At 40.1% G+C, this 23,186-nt stretch overlaps 1 protein-coding gene across 2 annotated transcripts in view; it reads right to left on the bottom strand.

The window, feature by feature from the left end:
- Positions 1-21,607, bottom strand: part of LOC113580181 (proton myo-inositol cotransporter) — a 45,276-nt gene extending 23,669 nt beyond the window's left edge. The window contains exons 1-4 of one of the 2 annotated variants that reach the window (XM_035527776.1): positions 21,299-21,607; positions 20,656-21,155; positions 14,429-14,588; positions 2,771-2,979 (exon numbers count right to left, since the gene is read on the bottom strand). In XM_035527776.1, coding sequence (XP_035383669.1) covers positions 2,771-2,979; positions 14,429-14,588; positions 20,656-21,154 — 868 coding nt within the window. In that variant the 5' untranslated portion in view covers position 21,155; positions 21,299-21,607. Of the gene's footprint in view, positions 1-2,770; positions 2,980-14,428; positions 14,589-20,655 lie in introns of both variants that reach the window. The other variant, XM_035527775.1, reaches the window with a different exon arrangement.
- Positions 21,608-23,186: the final 1,579 nt, after the last annotated feature.

Below are 23,186 nucleotides of genomic sequence, written 5' to 3'. Positions count from 1 at the left end.
TTGGTTCTGCTGGATACATGTTTCTAGTCAACCGAAGAGTTATTGTCTGCAATAGCCTTTCGTCTGTGTAGTAATGATGCCGTGGCCTTTTATTCAAAACTAATGGTGGGAAATTAAAGGGGAAAAGGATGAACACGCTCAATTATTTTTGACCGGTTCCCCTTCCTGCAATCTACTGAAGAGGATGAGTTGTGCGTCATGGGAAAAAATCTCAAAATGGAAGAAAACACGCAAACAGGAAAAAAGCCGCATGTTCTTTAAAGCCACATGTTTTCCTCTCTTGGGCAAACAGGAAAAAAAGCACAGCAGAAAATAATCATCTTAAACTAGATTAGCTGAGATGAATTAGAAGAGCATGCTTCCCACGTCTTAATATTCGATTACAGCATGTTCTAAGTAAGACCAGTAAATGTTTCCATAGAAAGAATGATCCTATTGAGAAAGGAAGACTGAGGTTATTGGGTTATTAGAAAGGTGGAAAGCACAAAGCGTTATTTGTACAAACTGAATGTGCACAATTTGCTGGGTTTATAAAATACTTTACGTTTCCATATAGTCAACACAACAGGACAGAAAGCCAGTTTCATCAGACCATGCAGTCCAAGAATTTCAATCCTAAAACTGAATTATTAATTCCCTGGTGGTAAATAAATATAAGGACCAGATTTTAGATGCTATGTTTATCATAAAATATAAATAGACCCTATCATTAAACCACAAAGAGATCAGACACCCATGAAATGAATCATCACTCAGATGAGGATTGTTTATGATGCTTATAAAGACATAATCGCAAAATTATATCAGCCAAAATAAGGCACAGAGGCTGTTGCCTCAAACAGGAGATTATTGCAGAATCAATTTATAGATGCAGTAAATGCATTCTTCAAATGTATGTTTATAGGACCTATTTAAAGACGCTCTAACTGCCATCTGAAAATGAGAAACTGTGATTTACTGTGTTTGTGCCATCAATTCTAGACTGTTAACTGAGTTCTGATCAAAGATAAGGAAAGCAGGAAAACAGTTCTTCAAGCCTTCCATATATCCATTTTGCCTCTCTCTCTCTCTCCTTCTCTCTCTCTCTCTCCCCCCCATTCTCCACTGGGCATGTGTACAGTCTTGGGTCCTAAAGTGACAAAGTCACAGATGACCACATATGATCTCCTCTGCAACTTCTTCACACAAACCTCCTCATTACACATCCCGAATCGAAAGAGGGAAACTATAATATGTGAGTCCAAAGCCAAGGATAGCATTCATAATTAATGTTAACAATTATGCGGTCACATTTTCTTCGGCTTGGCAACTCTGCCACATACATACATCGCACACATCACACATATATCACTGTATGCTATACTTTAAGCAGCATGTCCCAGCATGGAGATACTCATGTAAAATATTGCATGTTGTAATCTATGTAGGAATATCCATTTGTGACATACATGACACCACTTTTTTGTAGGAGGTGTGTATACTTCATAAAGGTTCTCTGGATATGTCATTTTAACATTTAAAAGAAAACCACAAATTTGCACCTGCAGCCGATATCTCCTGCAGGCAGGTTTGATGGTCACACACATAGGCAGATGCCTGGGTGGAGATTTAAGCCAATGGCTACTGACAATATAGATATGAGAGATGAGGAGTGCAATATCACTGCTGTCTCCATGGTACATACATGTGAATGTATATTGGCCTGCATATGTATGTGTGTGTGTGTGTGTGTGTGTGTGTGTGTGTGTGTGTGTGTGTGTGTGTGTGTGTGTGTGTGTGTGTGTGTATGTGTGTGTGTGTGTGTGTGTGTGTGTGTGTGTGTGTGTGTGTATTATGCCCCCCAGGCCTTTGGCTTAGCTTCCCCGGTTACTAGCTTTGGGTTAGAGAGTGGGAGAGCTTTGTTGTCTGGTCCTCTAGACAGAGAAATCGTCCTTGTTTCAGAGTGCTTTACACAAAAGCAAATCTGCCTTGCACTCAAACGGCTCCATTTGCCAGACAGCTGTCAGGACTGCAGTGTGATGGGTTTAGATAGGAATGAAACACAAGATTGCGAGCAATTGGCTGACTTATCAGCAGCCCATTGTACAGAGACACGCCTCTATTTGGCTCGATCGAACCACTCAAGGCAATGTGCCATTCCATTATTTAATTAGATGCCATTCTTTGCCATTAGTGGAAAAAGTCTGTTTTTTCATCTCCAGCCAGGTTCATTGTGTCAGCATTTTACTCAAACAGGAGAATGGCTTTCCTTCTTGTTCTGGCCATCTAAAAGAATGCAGGATGGAAGGAAACATTTGTTGCCCTGGGTTTTTCTTATGCCACTCTTTGTGTTGTGCAGAAATGACGTGTTTCATGTGCTCATCTTTCAGAGGCTGAGCATCCACTCTAAGCCTGGCCACAGGTGCTCTCCGTCTGAGCTGATGGAGGGGAGGGTAATATAAAACAGCGTACGCTCCTGTGGGCGTGGGGTTGATGGTGGTGTCTCTGCCTCCGCTCAACCCTGCTTCAGGACCAATTATGCACAGGGCCTGCTCCTGTACGACCCCCTTTGCTTAGACCAACGCTCTATCCAACATGATGTAAGGTCAAACGAGGAAGACACTTATGGCCTTCCTGAGATTGGCTCCGACAGTGTGGTTTGTTTGTTCGGGGGAGAGCTTGCTCACAATAACACATGGTTGGCTTACCTGGAATGGAATGTTTTTGGGGATGAATTGTAAAAGTGTCTATATGTACGTGTGAGTGTGTTGGGGACAGACTTATTTCTCACCTCCACCACAATCTTTCTCTTCTTCCTCGATGCTGCTCTTGATGCTGTCGTACTCCTCATCGATGTTCTGGCTGCCACGGATCTGGCTCAGCACACGGCGGGCCTTCTGGGTCAGACCCTTCTGAATAAGCCAGCGTGGGCTCTCCGGCAGGAAGAGGAACCCCAGGAACTGCACTAGAGCGGGCAGCGCTGACAAGCCCAGCATGTACCTGCACGGAGACACATAGGGAGATAGAGACAGAGAGAGAGAGAGAGAGAGAGAGAGAGAGAAAGAGAGAGACAGACAGACAGACAGAAAGGCATGGTGAAAGTGAGGAAATAGTTCAGAGTCATGAGTCATGATGTGCATTGCCCAGAAAGAGACATGCTCCCAGAGGAAAAAATTCATTTTGGATCTCTTTCAATAGTCAAATAACATTGTTTTTTGAGTTCACCATGAAGCTAATCTCCAAATCTACTTTGTAGTATCCTATGCATTTTGTGACTATCTTATGTATTTTCTCACACCTGCGGCACAAATTAGAGTTGACTAATAAGGCTGTAATTTCTGGTGCATCCTGTAATTGCAGTTGGCTGCAGTTTTGTGATGCGATTCAAGTACCACTTGAAGAAGATTCAAGAAATAATTCACTGCAGCTGCTGGTTGGAGTGTAATGGTGAGTACCCAGTATCCAGTATCCAATGCTCAGAAAATACTAGACAAGAATATACCTGTCTAGAGTCACGGAACGCTCGCCTTCCACAAGGCACGTGGTTTGGCCAGCCATGTGCAGTGGGAGGGTCATGGTCGTAGCCACACCTGCACACACTTGTATTGTGTTAGTCTTTGTGTATTTAAACTCTTGTCGTTGTATGCAGTGTTGTTGGTTATTGTTGGCGTAATGTGTTAAATGTTTTTCTTGCCGTTGTTAAATCTAATCGTGTTTGTTCAGTGGTAACCGTGTTGCATTCATTGTTTGTAACACATGTGAGTGCCGTCGTATTTATGTTTCAATCAAATGTTCGACCATGTTGAAGAGAGTCTGTGCGTCCTGCCCCTCACCCTGCGGCACTCGGGCCACCGCACGTTACATATAGCGAAAGTATATGTACAGGTTATTTCAAATATAGTCTATGTAGTCTATGTATGTACAATTTCCATATCTTTTTTCTCAAGATGACATTACAAATTGCCTAATTTCATCATATAATTTAAATTGGCCAATCAGAGTTCAACATTACTTAAAGATGACTTTAAACAGAAACCAGAGTGTCCTTTATTAATTACTTTAAACTAATTATTATTGATATTGCATTCCAATAATATTGGAATTGCATTATTCATTTCAGTAGTTAATCAAAACAACAACAAAAAAAGAATAATTTCTGTGAAAACTCTCCAGAGATCCAGCAGACATTCCGCATGTGCTGATATGAACTACATTCTGGTATTTGCAACTAGAATGTTTCCATGAAGAACTGAGACTTCATGTTTCCCTCTCTCTCATCTTTTTGTAAGGTATGGGCTCCAGATAAGCAGTAAATCCCCCTATCATGTGGGGGCTTTGTGCTGGATTGAGATGAGAGGCAGAGCTGATAAACTACAGGCAGTGTTCAGATAAGGCTGATCTTTGTGATATATATCCCTCTCCCAGGGTGAAAGAGTCACAGAAGGGGAATGCCGCCCATTGAATTCAGCTCTACGCTGGGCCCCACAAAACGCTTAACCATCCTGGAATGCACCTAGGATTACTTCAGCGCAACAGGCAGAATTTCATACAGTGCGCACCCATTTGTTTGTGTGCGTTTGTGTGTGCGTGCATAAGTGCACAATGCACAGGTGTATATATCGATGCTTCTCCTTTGGAACATTATGATTGGCCAGGGTTGTGACTGTATACACTGGAGTACCCATGTAGCACAGCTACTTCCACTATGGGAGATGTACCGTGCTCTAAGATACCCAGCCTCTTCGGATGACATGCACGTCACACTCCAACTTGCAAACACGTGGTCCAGGGGGACCTGTTACCGCATGACTCATCCATTCACCGCAAACCACGGCAGTCTCATTCTCACCTCACTATGAGGAAAAAAGTGCCAACACAAACAAACAAGGGAAAGCTCACCAGGTTTATAGCCAGACCCTTCCAAAGGACTTGTGTCCCCTCTTATGAAGGCCAGTATGACGTTTGAGCTGGAACAACTGGCTAGGTGAGTAATTTGCAAGGGATTTGACTGGGCAATTCATATGGGATAAGGTACAGGCATAACATCTCCAAATAATCACATGTAGGCCAGATAAAACAGTATAGTCTGCAAGCAGTGGTCAACAGTAACAAAGTATATGTAATTTATTGCTGTACTTAAGTATTTTTTTCAAGTGTTTATTCAAAGAGCTGCACAGAATGTGGTAATGGAATGTGGTGGGACTTCCACATCAATCCAAAACTCCTCTATACTGAGGAGTTTTATCTGACTCTGAGTTTTTATGAAAGGCTTGTCAATCATTTTAGCACATCTCACATTTATTATTAGACAGAAAGCTAACTCAAAGGCAGACATTCAATTAGTAATCAATAAGTGACCAAGTACATTATGAAAAAATATCAAAAGTTATGTATGGAAACAACTTGTACTGATCAAAGTATGTGGACATTCTTTACATTTTAGTTTGCCAAAGGTTATGCTGACTATCGCAGTATTGTATACTGTCATCAGTTGAATGAAGTATAACAGATCTTCATATTCATCAATTTTGATTAAATCGTGAGAAAATCCTAATTATCTCTTTCTTGAGTCCAACTGAGCGAGAATTAAAAATAGTGTAAAGACACAAAAATTACACATTTGTAATACTGTGAATTATATTCACGCTATGTCCTACTATTAATATGCATTCACATACTATTATAGTTCTATTGGTTATAAAACCAACTAAAATATAAAAAATCATTTATAGGATGAGAAATGACATGCTTTGACAGTATGGAACTCTGCTGAGGCACATGAATACAAGTATAAAGTAAGTGGGCACTGTGAGGGGATGGCGCTAGATAATGTGGGTATGGGGTAGGGACATCATTTCCTCTGTGTGCAGCTGTCTAGTCTGTTTTTTAAATTGAAATGTTTCTAATTTCACTATATTTTATATTATAAAATACTCTGCTTTTCTGTAACCGTAGCGTGGTGCTTAGATAGAAGTTACATCAACCAAAAATAAGTACCGGGCCTTTCCTAGGTTTGGTATTAGGGTTTAGGCAATGAAGAAGCAAATCTAGATTTTAGCAAATCAAAACAGTAATATATCATACAAGTACAACTTTAAAAAGAAAGACGGGAATAAAATAAATAAAAGTTGCTAGCAAGGTAGTCTGATTCATATGTGTGTGCTTTAAGTTCAGTCCACTTAAACTTCAGGTAGTCTGATTCATATGTGTGTGCTTTAAGTTCAGTCCACTTAAACTTCAGGTAGTCTGATTCATATGTGTGTGCTTTAAGTTCAGTCCACTTAAACTTCAGGTAGTCTGATTCATATGTGTGCGCTTTAAGTTCAGACCAGTTAAACTTCAGTCTCCCTTGTGTTTGTGCGAGTGTGTCTAGCAAGAATAAATAAAAAAAAATGTATATATATATATATATATATATATATATATATATATATATATATATATATATATATATATATAGAGAGAGAGAGAGAGAGAGAGAGAGAGAGAGAGAGAGAGAGAGAGAGACCCACAAGATCACAGGCTCGACATATCCCTGTCTCTGAATCCAAATTCAAATCTGCCAATCGAAATCTGGTCCAAACCACCCCCCCGCCCCCCAAAAATAAAAACAGTCTGCATAGTGCAGAAAGAACTGTGTTACACCTCACTCTCAAAGCAACAAAGAACAATCAACTAAAGTATTTCTCAACGAGGCAAAAGCATTGCAAGGAGAATATTTCTCTATGAGAACATGGCTTTCATGAGCATGTTAGCCAACATACTAATATTACACCAAACAACTCCCTTCAGTAAACTTTCAAACAGCCATCATAGTTCTTTTCACAAATATCCCTGTTGAGTTTGTATTTCATGGTTTAAAGGTCACATGAAACAAAAGGCTTGACCTCATTAGCATATGTATTTGCTTGGCTATTAGGCTTTGCTTAACACGAGAATAAAAAACAATACATGGACAAATAAAGATAAATACACCCCCCCCCCCCAACTGGTTTTATTGTCTACAAAAATACTCTATCCAGTGGTTGACTGACTTAGTATATGTACTTTAGAATTACATTTGCCTGTGTGACCACATCCAAATGTAACAATGTTGTCACAGGCTAGTCAACTTTGTGTAATCCTAGCAAAGAAAACTCACCGGGCTAAATGCAGTAATTGCTGTATACTACTTAAAACATGGTTTTGTGATGACTTTGAATAAAAGTACTACTACTAGAAGTGTAGTACTACTACTCTTCTAACCACGTTTATTCATTACTATGAAACAACTCTCTTTTGTGCATTCACAAAAGAAAATATTGATATGGAGCATCTCTGAGGAAAAAAACGTGGCAAAAAAACTTTCACTCACTGAACAGTGGATTGCTCTAACACTAAATTTAATCCTTTCCTTGCATGTAAAATTCAGGTGGGTTACATTATTTTCCCTAAATCTGCAAGCATCCCTGCATGTAGGAAACTCATCTTAAATTGTTTGACACAGCAATGAATAACTAATGTCTGGTCCCAGATCATAAAAAAGCATGGGAAAATGTCAAGTCCACCAAGTATAGACTGTATATAAAGGATCAAAGGATTCCACAAGTATTGGTAAGACAGTCAATCTGGTGCTGTTTTCAATCGAGTGGTTCCAAACCTCCCCCTGATAGCTCATTGTAGCTTCAGGTTTAATTTCTGTTTTGTGGCTATGTCCATCAATATCCATAGGCTCTTCCTTTCCTTCTGTGCTTTGACTGGCCTTAATAATTGCTGGTTACTATTTTGACTGAATGTTGAACCTGACTCATTTCACATAGGTGATACTTGAGGATGAAATGTATGTGCTTATGGGTTGAAGTCTCGTTCCTAATGGTTGATGGACTCTTCCACCATTCCACCCGACTTTCCACCTGATCTCCATGGTAGACTAAATATCTGAGGATCTAGATTTGAATTTCAGTCGTTTCCACCCAGGATGTAGTATGGGGAGACTCAACTGTCTCGCATGCAGGAATTGGATGCACACGCTCTTCCATCTCTTCCGGACATTGATTTGGCAGATCAATCCCTTCTACTGACTCATGTGCCGATGGACACGTCATGCACTTCAGAGGTTTTGGCTGGTTAGATTCTATAACAAGGGTAGGGAGAAATCCACAGTGCAACAACAAATCTCTATGCAAAATTCTCTCTGGACCTTTAGCATCTATAGGTACCACAAAATAGACTGAACTGTCAGCAATTCGCTTCACAATCCTGACTGGGCTCCACTTGTTATGTTTGTCTCAAAGACTAACATTCCTCACAAGCACCCAGTCACCTATTTCTAGAGTAGACTCTCTGACCTTAGCATCATATCTCACTATCCTGTAATTTCTTCACATACTCTAGATGTGACACATTTCTGGGACCTTCAGGAGTCAAGCCAAAAAACAAGGTCAATACAAAGGCTTGGCTGACTACCAAACATAAGCTGGTAGGAAGAGAATCCATTCTTAGTACAGTTATAGCAAGTAACAGAGGCTGAACATAATCTCTCCACCGTACTTTGTCCTCCTCCTGAGAGTACCCAACATTTCTAACAGGGTCCTATTGAAACTGCCCATGGGGTTTCCACATGGATTTTATGGTAGGGCATGGGCTGTGTTTCTTGGACACCTTACATCTGATAGAGGTCCTTGATGACACAGGACTCAAAAGTCCCGACCCTGATCACTATGGAGCTGCTCTAGGAATCCATAATGGACAAAGATGCTGTTCTGCCGGGCCTTCACAACTGTTTTAGCTTTCTGGAAAAAGCAATATGAAGAAGATTGGACATTTTTGGTTAGGGGATTTCTTTGGGGGAGGGTAACCCATGGTGAAGCTATTTGGGGTCTGGAAATCTTGGAATAGTCCTTCACAAATCTCTTACAATTCACTGTGAATCCCAGGAAGGACTCAGCTCTTTAAGGTTGTTGGGCCTTGGCCAGGTAGTAAAGGCAGCAATTTTTCCAGGGTCAGTCTTGATCCTGTGCTTATCCTCCTCTTCAAGTTTGACCTGGTTATATCCTGACTTAAAAACTACTTAGATCCACAAAGTGCCAAAAAAGCTTCCTCAATATTTGGCAGGGCATATGCATCTTTAACAGTCTGGCTATTCAATATTCTGTAATGCACACATAGTCTATTAGCACCACATTTCTTCTTTGCCACTACAATAGGTGAAGCAATGGGGCTTTCTGACACTATGATGAAGTTGGCATCACCCAGCTCTTGACAACTGCGATGGTGCCCATCAGTTAGGAAGGTTAAATGTGTGCTCTGGCTGCTATGTCAGAGAGCTGGCTCTTTGGTCCGGTGGTCAGAGCTCATGTTTACTTACTGTCAGATCTGGGTGTGAGTACTGGGTAGGGTGGCTGCCTTCAGCCTTTGTTACAGAGATGGAGTCTCACAGCCTCATAATCAGAAGGATGTATTGGTCTGCTTGAAAGGAGTAGGATATGAAAGGTGAATGTGGTGCTTGACTGCTGTAGTATGACCATAATTAAGGTCACTATGTGCAAAGACCTCTGTGATGGAATTAAATTTTGTAGTGATTCCTCTCTTCCACTCTTCAGACAATGGATTATCACCAAAGTATGTGTTGCTTCTCAGAGGTTTGGGGTCTTGGGCATGATCCTGAATGTGTGTAGGAGGATAAGTTTACTCAGCAGCGTGTGGACTGGAAGCAGAAACAAAGAGTAAGGGAAATAGAGACATAAGCACTGACAGCGCTGCAATATTTCTATTGATATTTCTATTGGGAACCTTAAAAGAAGTCTGGGCGGGGCTGGAGAGTATGTTACTGCAGAAAGTACGTCCACCAGGTAGGCTGGGTTTAGTGGTTGGCTCTGCAAGTAGGGAGGCTCCAGAGAGAGAGAGGGAATATTCTTGGTAAATCTTGTTAATGCTCTCTTTTCAGCAGCTGAATAATAACACTTGACTTGCCCTTCAGATTCACACTTCCAAGTCTCCCACTGACCCTCTCCATTCAGTGCCTATGACAGAGACTTCTCACCAGCAATAAATAAGGATGATTCTCAGCTCTTCGGTGGCGCTTTACATTCTGGCTATTTACACAGGCTATATACAGAACATCAAGAGTATTTGTTCATATGGGTGTGGGGGTTTAAATGTTTGCCTTACAATCTGGCACCTAGAAACAGAGTGGCTATTTCGTCTGCTCTGCCAGTAACAGACACAGGGGAATAAATAGTGTCTTCAACATAACCGAGGTGCGAGCTGACCTCCTGCTCCTTCTATCTCAATAAATTATTCAATAGTAGGATCAGCAGTGATTTTAGGTGAATGCCAAGAAAAAGATGGTCACCTGTGAGCCTGAATCAAGGAGGCATTCACAGGAGGTTCCCTTAAAAATAACGGAGGCTGTGCACCGTGGTCCAACTAGCCTGCTATTGGCCATATCCCTACTTCACTGCATCTGTGTGTGACTATTATATCCAGCTGTCAATAGTTATTGGGGTGGGGTGGGACATTTATCTGAAGTCTGGGTCTCAATATGTCCCTCTGTTGACACCTGGCCCAATTTAAATGCTGGCCATGTCTGATTTTCCATTCCTCTTGTTTGACTTTTAGTTATTTGTACTTCTTGTCTACCAAAGCTTTATTTGGAGAATTCTCACACTGTCTTGCTATATGATCATCATCACCACATTTAAACAGCACCAAGGTTGATTGGGGTTTGACTGCTATCTGATGCACTTGAATGTCTGCACTCAGTGCACACACTGTTCTGTAGCTTTGCTAGATGCACACTTTGCTTCCTTCTTAGATTTTCTGGAACTCAGCTGAATTTTCAAATCAGCAACTTGTTTTCTCAGTTTTTCTGTTTCTGTGATGTAAGCCTGTGGAATACCAGCATGCATGTCAGAACGCGAGATGAATTTCATCATTGAATGCACATTCAAGGTCGGCTTGACTTTTGAACACATCTATGCGTTGTTGTCTGTCAGGTTTGGCAGGTCGTTTTCATCTATTGTGTGCATCTTGAGCAGAAGCTCTGCAAAAGCAGAAGATCATCACTCCTTGACTCAAGCTGTAAGCCTAAACACAATGACTGGTCCCAACAACCACGTACAAACTCCGAATGCAACTGTCTGTTTACATCTGCTGCTTTTACACCATATTTGGAGTAACTGAAAGAAATCAGATGCCTTTTCACCTGTTCTGATGAGTGTTGAGAAATCTGGAAAATATTTAATCTCAATCTTCCACACGGCCATAGCCTGAATCCTGAAGTTTCACACACCCATGAAGAGATGCATGTAAACCCAAGAGTTCACAACATCTGAAGCTGGAGAAGGTTATGTTCCAAAATCTTCCTGTGCTGTGTATCCTTAGGCAGGCAGTCTGAAACATCATCTCAGCGTGGAGATGCCAAGTTTCAAAATCTGCTTCTCCAAGGTGTTTTTGGAACACACCCAGAGAATGACCTTAGCCATTTGGTTATTGCTGAAGCCTCATTTTCGATCACGTGCTCCACTACTATGTGTTGTACTTCAGGTGGCGTGAGGATATGGGTTGAGACAAAAGGGTAAGGGTTTATGGTGGCTTTAGTTTATTTTGGCAATTTAGGGCAGACATCATGAGTATCAGTAACTGTTTGAACTGAGGGAAACTGCTGTACTTTCTTTGAGGTTTTGCACAGTAGTGGTGTTTGGCTATTGTCTGAGCCAACACTGTCTGGGTCAGACTCTGAACCATAACATTCATCATGCTGGGTAGTGGTCAGTGAGGTATGGTCTGTAACCTGCACTAGTACTCTAATGTTGTCAACTAGCCACTTCACTGAGCTGTTAGCCACATTAGTTAGACAGCAAGGGAAGTCAGGCTGTAAGAATGCTATGGGCTCCTCAGTATCAAACTCAACAATGGCACTGTAATTCCCTAAACCTGTTTTTCCTAGCCTTAATATTTTTGTGACTGTCCCATACTTTCCAAAAGAGGCAACTATGTCACCATCAATATCAGATTCAGAGATGTCACATACACATAAAGACTTCTGTGCACATGCCTCAAACTTTGTTAATATCCATTTTTGTTTAAGCCCTCAAATTCCTGTTTACTATTATGAAATCACCTTTGGATAAATAAAACAAAATGACACAACAAAAGATAACTTTCAACCCTTAGAATTAAATTTCAAGATTTACAATTTCCACTAATAAACCCTCCTTGCTGGCTTGCTACTTTTTTTTTTTTGGAAGTTACATCAACCAAAATAAGCAAATCTCACCGGGCCTTTCCTAGGTTTGGTAGGAGGGTTTAGGCAATGAAGAAGCAAATCTGGATTTAGCAAATGTATTATCAAAATAGTAATAGATTGTAATAAAACTTAGGCCTTTAAAAGAAAGGAGGAAATAAACGAACTAAAAGTTGCAACCCGTGTAGTCTTATTCTTTTCTTACATGCATGTTTGAAATTCAGTCCCATTGAACCACAGTCTCCCTTGTGTGTATGCGTGTGTGTGCGAGTATGTGCATGTGTGTGGATGTGTGTGTGTGTGTGCGCGCGCGTGTGTGTGTGTGTGTATGCATGTGTGTGTGTGTGTGTGTGTGTGTGTGTGTGTGTGTGCGCGTGTGTGTTCAAGTTCAAGTTCAAGTTTGGTTTATTTGTCACATACATAGTCATACACAGTACAACCCGCAGTGAAATGTGGAGAGTGCTCTGTCCAAACTGAGGAAGAGAACCAGGGGTGCATAGAGAAAAAAATATATATACAGATAAATATATATTCTATGTATGTACAAAAATATATTAAACAATGTATGTACAATATATTGTATATTATGATTATATACACAATGTACAATGTATATGTGTGTGTGTGTGTGCAGTGTGTGCGTGTGCGGTGTGTGTGCGAGTGTGTGTGTGTGTGTGTGTGTGTGTGTGTGTGTGTGTGTGTGTGTGTGTGCTTGTGTGTGCCTCTCTCTCTGGGGTCCTGATGTCTGTGGAGTTCAGGACCTGCAAGATCACAAGCTTCATTGGCTCGCCATACTTCTTTCTCTGAATTCAATTCTGCCAAATGAAATCTGTCCAAAAAAAAGCAGTCTGCATAGTGCAGAATGAAATCTGATACCTCTCACTTTCAAAGCACAAAAGAACAATCAACAGCACAATCACCCAATTATCCTTGCTGATTTTACATTTCATGGTTTGAAGGTCACATATGAAACGAAAGGCTTGAATGTCATTAGCATAACTTCTAAAATAATTTGCTTAGCTATTAGCTTTGCTTAACATGAGAATAAAAGTCTAAATACAGGGCCAACATAAACGCAAATAATTTTGTGACTACAAAAAATTCTCAATCTGATATACTATAGGTAACTGGCTTATTATCCGTACTTTACATTTGTATTTGGATGTTGGATGTTTATATTTTGATGACATCCAAATGTAACAAAGGTGGCACAGGCTAGTCAAATTTGTGGAATGCTAAAAACTCAGCTAGACACGAAACATAGGAAAACACCCATATGGAGTGCCTCTGTGCTCTCATCAACAAGGAGAGAATAAAACGACATTGTTGTGAATAAGCCTTTGCTCACTGAACAGCAGGTAGCACAATCAAATTGAACCCTGCATGTAAAGTTTAGTTGGGTTACACCTAACTTGAGCATTTACAGCATGGGTCACTCTCATCCATTGTTGTATACTCTGAGTTGTGTATTTTGGTCACCAATGCTGATCAGAACATCATTCTGCCCAACAAGACAGTAATCGCCTAGTGAGAGTTTCTTTCAAGGTATCATTTTCCTTCTCCTCTTAATAAGGCCTTGATCTTACCATAGGATCATACTGGGAATAAGGGACCTGTTTAAAGTCATGTTTCATTTTAGCAGTGCACACCTTGACGTCTGAACAATAAAAGAAGTGCTCATTTGTTAGGTTAATTCAAATTGGACTGTTTTTACTGAAGAAGTACTGTGTTCAGAGAAATACATAAGGTATGATTACTTCTGGAGTCATTACTTCTGAAGTCATTACTTCTCAGACATGTACAAACTATGGATATTGCAGATTTGTAATGGTTTAAATCACATATTTAGCTGGTATTAATGCTGGTATTAATTTTAATTATAGTGCCGTGCCTCCCCAAACTAATTCGGCTTTCATGCAAGTTTTTTTTCAGTTAATCACCTGAAGCCCTCCAACGTAATATCTGAGAGGAGGAGGGATATTACGGAGGCTGAGAAGATGCATGTGAAAATGAGATAAAGAAAACAAGACATGAAGCATAAATAAGTTTTAAATGAAATAAGATTCATCCAAAACCAACCCCTGATCTGACATCAGCCAATATCTCCCATCTCTATAAAATTCTTCATCTACAGTCCAACAGAACTGACTCTAGTGCACAGCTTACAAGACAGGGACTGCCACAATCGGCAGCACTGAATATCTGAATATGAAGTGCCCAAACCTCCAGCCTCCATGGCGCACGTAGCTAAAGGCCCCATCGATGAGGCTGGCTACAAACTGGCCCGCTGTGACGAAGAGTGCATTGATGGTGACCAGCTGTCCTCTCAGATGTGGTGGTGAAGACTCAGCAATATACACAGGCACAGTCATGGAGCCAATACCTGCGTGGATGAAGAGATGGAAATTTATGTAAAATATGTGCAAGGGTGCTTCTCTAAATGGAGACGTGCTCATTAAGTGCACAGTCAGGGATTTCTGAATGACAGTGTGATGGCACCAGCACTGGATTTTCTGAAATGCTAGAAAGCTCTTAGGAATCTGCCAGAACTCTGAAAGAATGAAACAGATCAGGGATCTAAACATTAGATATTTTATTACATTGTATATGGATCACGATTCATTATAAAAGATAATGAATTTATGCTTTCCAACAATGGTGTTTAATTGTCAATGGTGTTTTATTTGAAAAAAAAAATATCTGCAAGATGTTACCTTTGATAATTAAGGGGGATATATTTGAGAATTCTTTGTGTATGAATGATATACCATACCTTTCAGGTTATCAAAAATGGCTTTACAAACTCCTGGCAGTGGTTTAATACTGACATGTAGCATATGTACTAACAGTGGTGGCCAGCTAAATCCCAGGCCTCCATTTTAATGTAATCTTTGAGAGCAAACACATTAAAACATTATGAGGGCACAGTGCAAGGACCTAACGAAACATAAACGTGATTTATCCCAAAAGGAAAGCCATTACCTGGAGGTGATGGCAGAAGTGGGATTTTATTTCTTATTACACAGGCTACTACAGAATCATGTCCTTTGGCTGGAGAGATGAAGACTGAACAGACAGCATTTTATGAGAAGGAGCACAGGGGCTTGAGGTGATCAATAAATCATATTCGAATTATTAGTCTAGTCATGTGCCTGGCCATAAATCTCTGAAGCACTGATATTGTGTCTTGAAGATGACAAAGCATCCTTTTCTACAAAATGACAGGGCTACTGAGACAGCCATACAGATGGAAGTTACACTGAATTACTCACAAAATGCCCCTAAACATCACACTTTACAATATATCACACTTATGTGTTGGACTTAGTATAGTATTATTGTTAACAAGACATATCAGTTTTTGTATGATTTTCCACAGCTTGGTGTACAGTTTGATATACCTGACAACAGAAAACAGATGTTTCACCCATTATAAGGCGACCTCAGAAAAAGGTCAAATTGTACGTTTAGTGCGAATGTCAAGAATAGTGGAATTAATGAATTTGAGTAATTTCATTCACTTCAATTCTTCATGAACTGAAGGATATTATTAAACATTTATGCAAAACACATTAATACTTAGTGCTTATTGCTTATTGTTATACCCCTTCTGTCAATTAGATGTGATATGACAGGCTGACCAGTCATGCTCATCCTCAGCCAATTAGAATGCAGAGGTACCATATTATGCTAATACATGCTAATGATATTTAAGGATGCTTGAATATTAGAAAACACTCATTTGTTCAAGACAGCCTGTGATAAAGATGTAAGCAGGGAGCCTTGTAGTGTGACACAACTAATGTATACATGATATTTACGCAGGAGAACAAACAGCATGTGCTTTCTACCCGACAAGGGCCACGGTATCACTACTTGCTGTAAGGTCTATTAATAGCCCCTCTGCTCACTGCTTCCTGTCGTTCCTGTTGCCCAGCAGACAACGTACCTGTTGCCATGGGAACCCCTTGCAGCCTGCTCACATGAGCTTAATCAATAGTCTTATACGACAGCCCCCATTGACGTTTCGTTTAAGACTTTTGAAAAGCGTCCACTCTATTTGTACATACGTTCTCCTTCACTGAAAAAGCAGTGGCTGTTACAAATAACAGGCCTTGATGTCAGATGGGCAATAGAGAAAGGGCCTCAAATATCCTGTGATGTAACTTTTGGCAGTCTGGGTAGGAGTTAATTATTATATTGTCAATCAGGAATAAACAAGATGTTGGTTTCAAACTGGGAAATAATTGGGCATTACTTATGCAAGTTTGGTGAAAGAAATTAGACATGTTATAGTATCTGCCATCCTACAGAACATCAGTGCCCAATCAGTCTTCTTTGATTTTTGGACATGCAAATGCATGAGGATAGCTCATTTGAGTTTGTCCAATACCTCAATCGATTCTGTTCCCTGATTCTTTCTGATCCACTGAATGAATCATACTGTATGCTAAAGTAAACTGATTTAGAACAACAAAATAAACATTGCTATTTAAAGTATTTACAAAAAAACAGAAGATATTTAAACAGCCACCTCTTTGACATATTAAAGTGAAGCAGTCATGTTTGCCAATTTTTATTGGTGGAAGTGCTGTGTTATTCATAACAAAAAATCATTTACTATTAAAGCCACTATCCGCTAATTCTCCTAATTCTGTATTTGGTGTACATAAGTAGAACTAAAGACCCTTCATACAGTCTTACGTCTTGATCTATTATGATTACATAAGAATGTTTTCTAAGTACCTTTTTTATACCTCTTTCAAATGTAGATCCATTTTAGGAGGGATGCCAGAAAGCTTGGCTTTGCTTCTTAAACATTAAAGCACAGGACAGATAATGCAGCGTCCTAAAAAATTAGCAATGCTAAATTATGAGTTATAGAAGATGAGAATCAGTATTTCTCCGTGCTATTTGGGTTAAAGAAGGAAATCTATGTAGAGTGGAGACATAGCCTTACATCCACTAAAACAAATCAGTGCAAAGAAAGAGTTGAAGTTGAAGGATGCAATGCACTGTAGCATCTGGAATTCAGTATCTTTAAAACTATGCTGGAAAATGTCATGATTGTTTAAATGTTTTTAGCGGACTGGACAATTCATCACAAGACTATTTGACTGGCATGACGTCTCTTTTAGGCAAGCCCAAAATTAACAACATCTATTTTACCAGTCTATCTCCAGATTTTATCTGTTGAGGAGTACATGGGTAAATGATAACCTGTGATTAACTAAATCATTTGGATCACTGTTAATATTAATAATGTGAAACATATTATCAAACTTTTAGTCCACCTATAGCATAGTTAATGCAAGATATTTAACCATAACTGCACTTCCCAGGATAATTTACGATTCCTTTCTCACTTGTCTGAATGTGAGACTCTGAGAACTGTGAGAAGTAGCAGGGGGAGACAATGGAGACTATCTCTTGTTATCTGTCAAAGACCTTCAGAGCTTTCCTATTGGAGCTTGGCTCAACAGTGGGAGATTGAAGGAGTGAAGTCCCCCTGGGCTCCAAAGCAAGAGCCCATCCTCCTAGCCAACGCCTTTTCCCTACCTCCACCATTGTTTTAGGCTGTTTTCACAGTAGCGCTTTTTTCTGGACCCAGGTCCACTTGCTCCGTGAGTTTGGTATGTTGGTCAGGTGTGAAAACAGTTTTGAATCCTGGAAGCGGTCCAGAGCACCAATCTCTGGTCCTTCTGAAATCAGTGGTCCAGGGTTTGCTTCTAGTGAGCTGTATTGTGGCCTGCAGCAGGTGTGGAAGCTATCTGCTCACTGCGCTGTGTGGGGCTGTGTGACTAGTTCATTTTGTAATGTGACTGCTTTGACATATTGCATTACTTCCATTATCAAGTTTCATGTATTTTCTGAGTATATAGATTTTTTGCACAGCACTGTAGAGTACACTTTAAAAGAGCGATCCGCAGATGTACGCTGCAACAAACGTCTTCTCATACAAGAACAGCTCCTTGTTTGCAGGTGCTCCTGCATGGGGGAATTCCATGCATCCCAAAAGCGCCATTCCTTGCCGCCCGAGAGTTTGTGTCCAAGGAAAATAATAAGAAGCAGCAAATGGATAAAGCTTCTTCTTGTCATTTTGCAAGCCTACACGCAGAAACATGATGTATGGAACTGCACAATTGATTCATGGTTTAGATAGAGTTCTTGTGTGTGCAAGCAAACCGGTTTTAATGAGCCCTTCCTTCAGGTGAGCCTAGAATCAGTCCTGGTTGGGGGTTCAAGTATCCATGACAAGTCTGAAAATGCCATTAAACATGACAGGGGACCATGGAGAACTGGTACTTTTCTTCTGCCTAGACTTGGTAGGTTGAGAAAAAAGTCTTTTGCTGCTTTCGTACAACCCAACTATTTGGAGACACTGAGGTGCTTTACACCTGATGCCAGAAAAGAAACTATTGCATGAGCTTGCAAAATGAGTGAAGTGTGAAATGAGCTGTGTGGTAAACCAACTCTAAGGGCCTTGCTGTGCCTTATCTGGAAATCTTTAGGCCCAACGATGACAATGGGAAAAGGTCATCGGTTCTTGTGACTGAAGTCAGAATGGCCAGCATCAGCATGGCCCAGTCCACTGGTGTGCAGCCACAAAAGGGCAGCTTGCGAATAATTGGGCCATAATGCTCAAACTGGAAGCCAATGGTTAAAGTCCATGGTAAGGTATGACATTTATTTCTTTCAGAAACAGCCAGTGTTGACCTTTTGGAATCTGAAAATGCTAAGCAATTTGTTCATCAAAGTCTGTTGATTAAAATGGACTGATAAAATTACACAGCCAAAATATTGAGAGAGGAAAACCTGAAAACCTATCTCATATACTTGACTGAACAAAGACTTCAACTGACAAATCTGCATGTCATGTTAGTTTATCTCAGTCAAAAAATATTATTCCCCCTTTCCTGGTATAATATTACAGTATTCTATGATACCCAACAGAATGTGTAAATTCCTCTGTGGAGGTGAGACATTGAGATCCGAACATAAGCAACAGAAGTCATATTTTCTGTAAGTAAGAATGTGGATTTAAGTAATTAGGTCTATATTTGGTATTCATTGAGAAAAAAAGTTTTGCTGTATTGGTGGCACCTGTTCAATTGTTCATAAACTCTCTGACACTCATCTACAAGTCATTATGAAGGTCAAGATTGGTTTTAGGCACTTTCTATATTAGATGTATCACTGGGATGAATACAGCATACTGCTGGCCTCTTTGCCTAAATTTACTTTTACAGAAATTAAAAATATGTCTAGAATTCATACTGAACAGTCACTATGTAATATGTTGTCAAAGGTCATTAAGCCCCATTAAGCAATGCAATAAAACAACAGAACTTAAAACTTGCATCTTAATGTTGAAACAAAACTGCCATATTTAGCAGCTTTTAAAAAAGTGAGAGATGATAAAACCCAGTCTATGTCTATTCTGTTACAATATGCTAAGTCCTTCAATACATTGAGTCCTATCACTCAAATGGGGATAGATTTGGGAGGTTTGATGTAACCCAGAGGACATGCAAAGAGACTGATCCACTCTCCTAATCCATTACCTTTGATGCCATTTAATCAATAAAGACTGCGATGCATTGGCTTACTATAAGACATGTGAAAACATGGTTTACTAGACCTGAGCAAGAAATGTATAATAGCTGACTTTTTAAAATTCTGTAGAATTCTTCGTGAGACATCGCACCAATGATTTTTAAAGATAAACGGTAAGTTAGCTGGCTTTCTATCTGTCTAGAGCTAATCTAAGATTTCTTTAGCTAACTACAGAGCCAATGCAAAGCAGGAATTAGACCTGGCGTTAGTGTCAAATGTGTATAGCGTGCACAATAAACACGTTCTGCTGTGATATAATCATCTTTTTCGAAACTATTTAATTTGAAATATAAATGAAAATGTAAAAATAGTGCGCGTTTTTGTATTAGCTGGCCGGACAGATGACCCAGGTTAGCTAACTAGATAGGTCGAGCTATTTAAGACCGCCAAACATGATCGCTAATAAGATGGCAACTTATTTTAGTGCATTATAGATTCTTTAGAGAAGCTCTTCATTAATTCATTATAAAACGTTCATGAATTATAGTGTGTCACTGACGACCTCCGTTTTTAACCTAAAGTTACCCCCCCCCCTTTCGTGTGTGTGTGGTAAACGGAGGTCTTCTGAGAAAATACCCTAGATTGCTATCAAGATGTCTGTTGGGAAGAATAAACATAATAATAAACATAAATTATTAGATTGGATCTCTAGGTATTTAATAATATTAGGTAACGTTACATATCTAGTTGGACTTGCTTATAAAGTTTGCCACGTAGACTGATGATTAACAATCGATAGTCACCAGCACTGAGTCCACTCAGTGTGGCTTCATTTTCAACTTTTATTTCCCTTTCGTCCTACAATACATACTAGTTTTAAAACTGCTTCTTACCGAGGCCAAGTCCAATTAAAATACGCCCGATAAGCAGCGCCTCTTTATTGGGAGCGGAGCTCAGCACTATTCCGCCAACGAAAAACACGAAGCTGGCAAGCAGGACGCACACTCTCCGTCCAAAAACCCCGTTCAGAAATCCACCTGCCAGAGCGGACAGCGCGGCGGCCGCAGCAGCGCTGGACACCAGCAGCTCCTGCCACAGGACGGTGAGGTTCTTCTCCCTCTTGAGAAGAAGCATCGCCCCAGACATCACTCCGGTGTCGTATCCGAACAAAAAGCCCCCGAGCGCTGAGAACACCGCCAAGACGTGGACGAAGGCCGGCGTGTCCTCCTGCTGGAACTGCTTGCGGGCGGCTCGCTCCAAGTCCCCGGTGGAAGCGGCGGAGGCAGCGGAGGCTCCCTGGCTGCTGATGCTTGCGCTGGACGGAGCCTTGATGAGACTCCGCTCTCCACCATCGCTCGCTCGCTTTCGCCGCTCGCCCATGAGACTGTTCATGCTACGAAGGTTGTAGTCATTGTCGGTGGATTTGCGGGACATAAGTAAAAACAAGAAGAAAAAAAATGTTTAAGAGTTTGGAACTGGGTGAATTGTCGGTAAATTAAAAAAAAAAGTCTATCGAGCGGTTTAGGGGGTCCTCACACTTTTATTGCTTTTATTGTGCGTTCAAACCTAGCTGTACCAGTCTCTTATTGAGTTGCACTACTCAGATCTTGCATCCGACAGCATCATCCTTGCGAGCGTCGCGCGGTGCCGAAGAGGAACGAGGGAAAGGTGCGTGAGTAAGCTCGTGAGGCGGTGACTGCGTTCGTCATCACCGGCGTCCGTGTGACGTGAAGGATGCTCCACTGACACTTGGGTTTCTTCATGCTGACACTGGCATTTGCATTTCATAACACACAATACAATTCTGTAGAAGCAGTTTTAATTTATATTGCTGTGACATTGACAATACTTTGGCTAGTTTTTGTTGTATATATATTTATCTGAGACGTATTTGTGCGTGGTATTGTCTATATTGTATATATATTGTATATATGTATAAATATATGTACATATATTTATACGTATATATATATCTATATATATCTATATATATATATATATATATATATATATATATATATATATATATATTATATATATATATATAGACCTATCTATATACCCATAAGACATAAATAAACAGTGTCCCGTGACACTGTATGATGTCAAAAGGAAAGAAATTAAGGATAAACTAGTATGTGCAACTACATGTTAAATATTTTTAAATAATCAAGGACAAGTTGCATTAATGAACATGTAGAGAGACAAAACAAATATTAATGTTTACATGTTTGTTCTCTTTAATTTTCTCAATGTTTGTATCCACTTGGGTTGCAACGCATGGTGTGGCATTGCATTTAAATCGTATTCAACAGCAGGAAATGGCATTCAACAGGATACAGCAACAAATCAGACATTTGCTATATTGTTCATTGCATGCTGGACTTTCAGTGCAAATTACAGACAAATCCACTACGACAGTGTGCGGGTTTGTGTGAGGATATAACATTCTATAGAGCAGAAACTGCATGGAGTTTTCGTTTGTTTTTGTTTTTTTGTTTTGTTTTGCTTTTTACAAAATGATAATGGTTTGAGAGTTTTAATGGGCCAACACTTCCCAAGTTTGGTTCGTTTTCTCTCTCTCTCTCTCTCTCTCTCTCTCTCTCTCTCTCTCTCTCCTCTCTCTCTCTCTCTCAGCATCTCTCTCTCTCTCTCTCTCTCTCTCAAGCTTTCTTTTTTTCAAAGGTCAATATCTGGGATGTCTGAGTGGCTTCTCATGAGTGGCTTTCCATTCAGGCAGTGAATGGGCTGCTGATTTCTCCCATTACAGAGGGGTTTCTAATACCTGGGGGTGATGAGGTGGCACCTCTACAGCAGGGCTCTCAGAGGCCAGGAGATGGGCTGCACAGTTCAATGTTTTCTCTGCTCCTACACATTTGGTTCAAATTGATGAGTCACTGGTGAGTTTAACCTGGTTTAACAGTACCAAGAAACCTCAAAACCTCTAACACATGAAGTGCAAGAATATGACCTTCTGTGGGCTTATCTGATCAAGGCTATCATATTTCAAATCTTTGATTTATATTTAGTGAGCTTAAATTGGTGTGTCTAAAGTAGTTGTGTTTTAACTACAGCTAATCTTTGTGCAATTTCGATTTGGACATTTTAATTCGGATGCATTTTTCAGTGATTCTTCCTGTTATTGTGAATTAAATGTCAAGGAGCCAGTGTTTTTTCAATTTGTTCAACCGCATATTTGCTTTAGCCATAGATTCATCTGTTTAAGATGATATGAATACTCAAACATCTGATTTAAGACTGGAAAAATCCAGATGAAAAGAGTGAGTACAGGCAAGTTAGGGCTGGGTTAGGATTATTCTCACGGCAAAAGAAAACACTGTACACTTTAAAAATGTCACGCTTTAAAAATGATTATCTCCTTTGTGAGTAACAAACCTACTATGTCTGTGCATGCGGTCCCAGA

Source organism: Electrophorus electricus, chromosome 7, assembly GCF_013358815.1.
Source record: "Electrophorus electricus isolate fEleEle1 chromosome 7, fEleEle1.pri, whole genome shotgun sequence".
Classification (NCBI taxonomy): domain Eukaryota; kingdom Metazoa; phylum Chordata; class Actinopteri; order Gymnotiformes; family Gymnotidae; genus Electrophorus; species Electrophorus electricus.
This window is presented reverse-complemented; position numbering and strand designations above follow the sequence as displayed.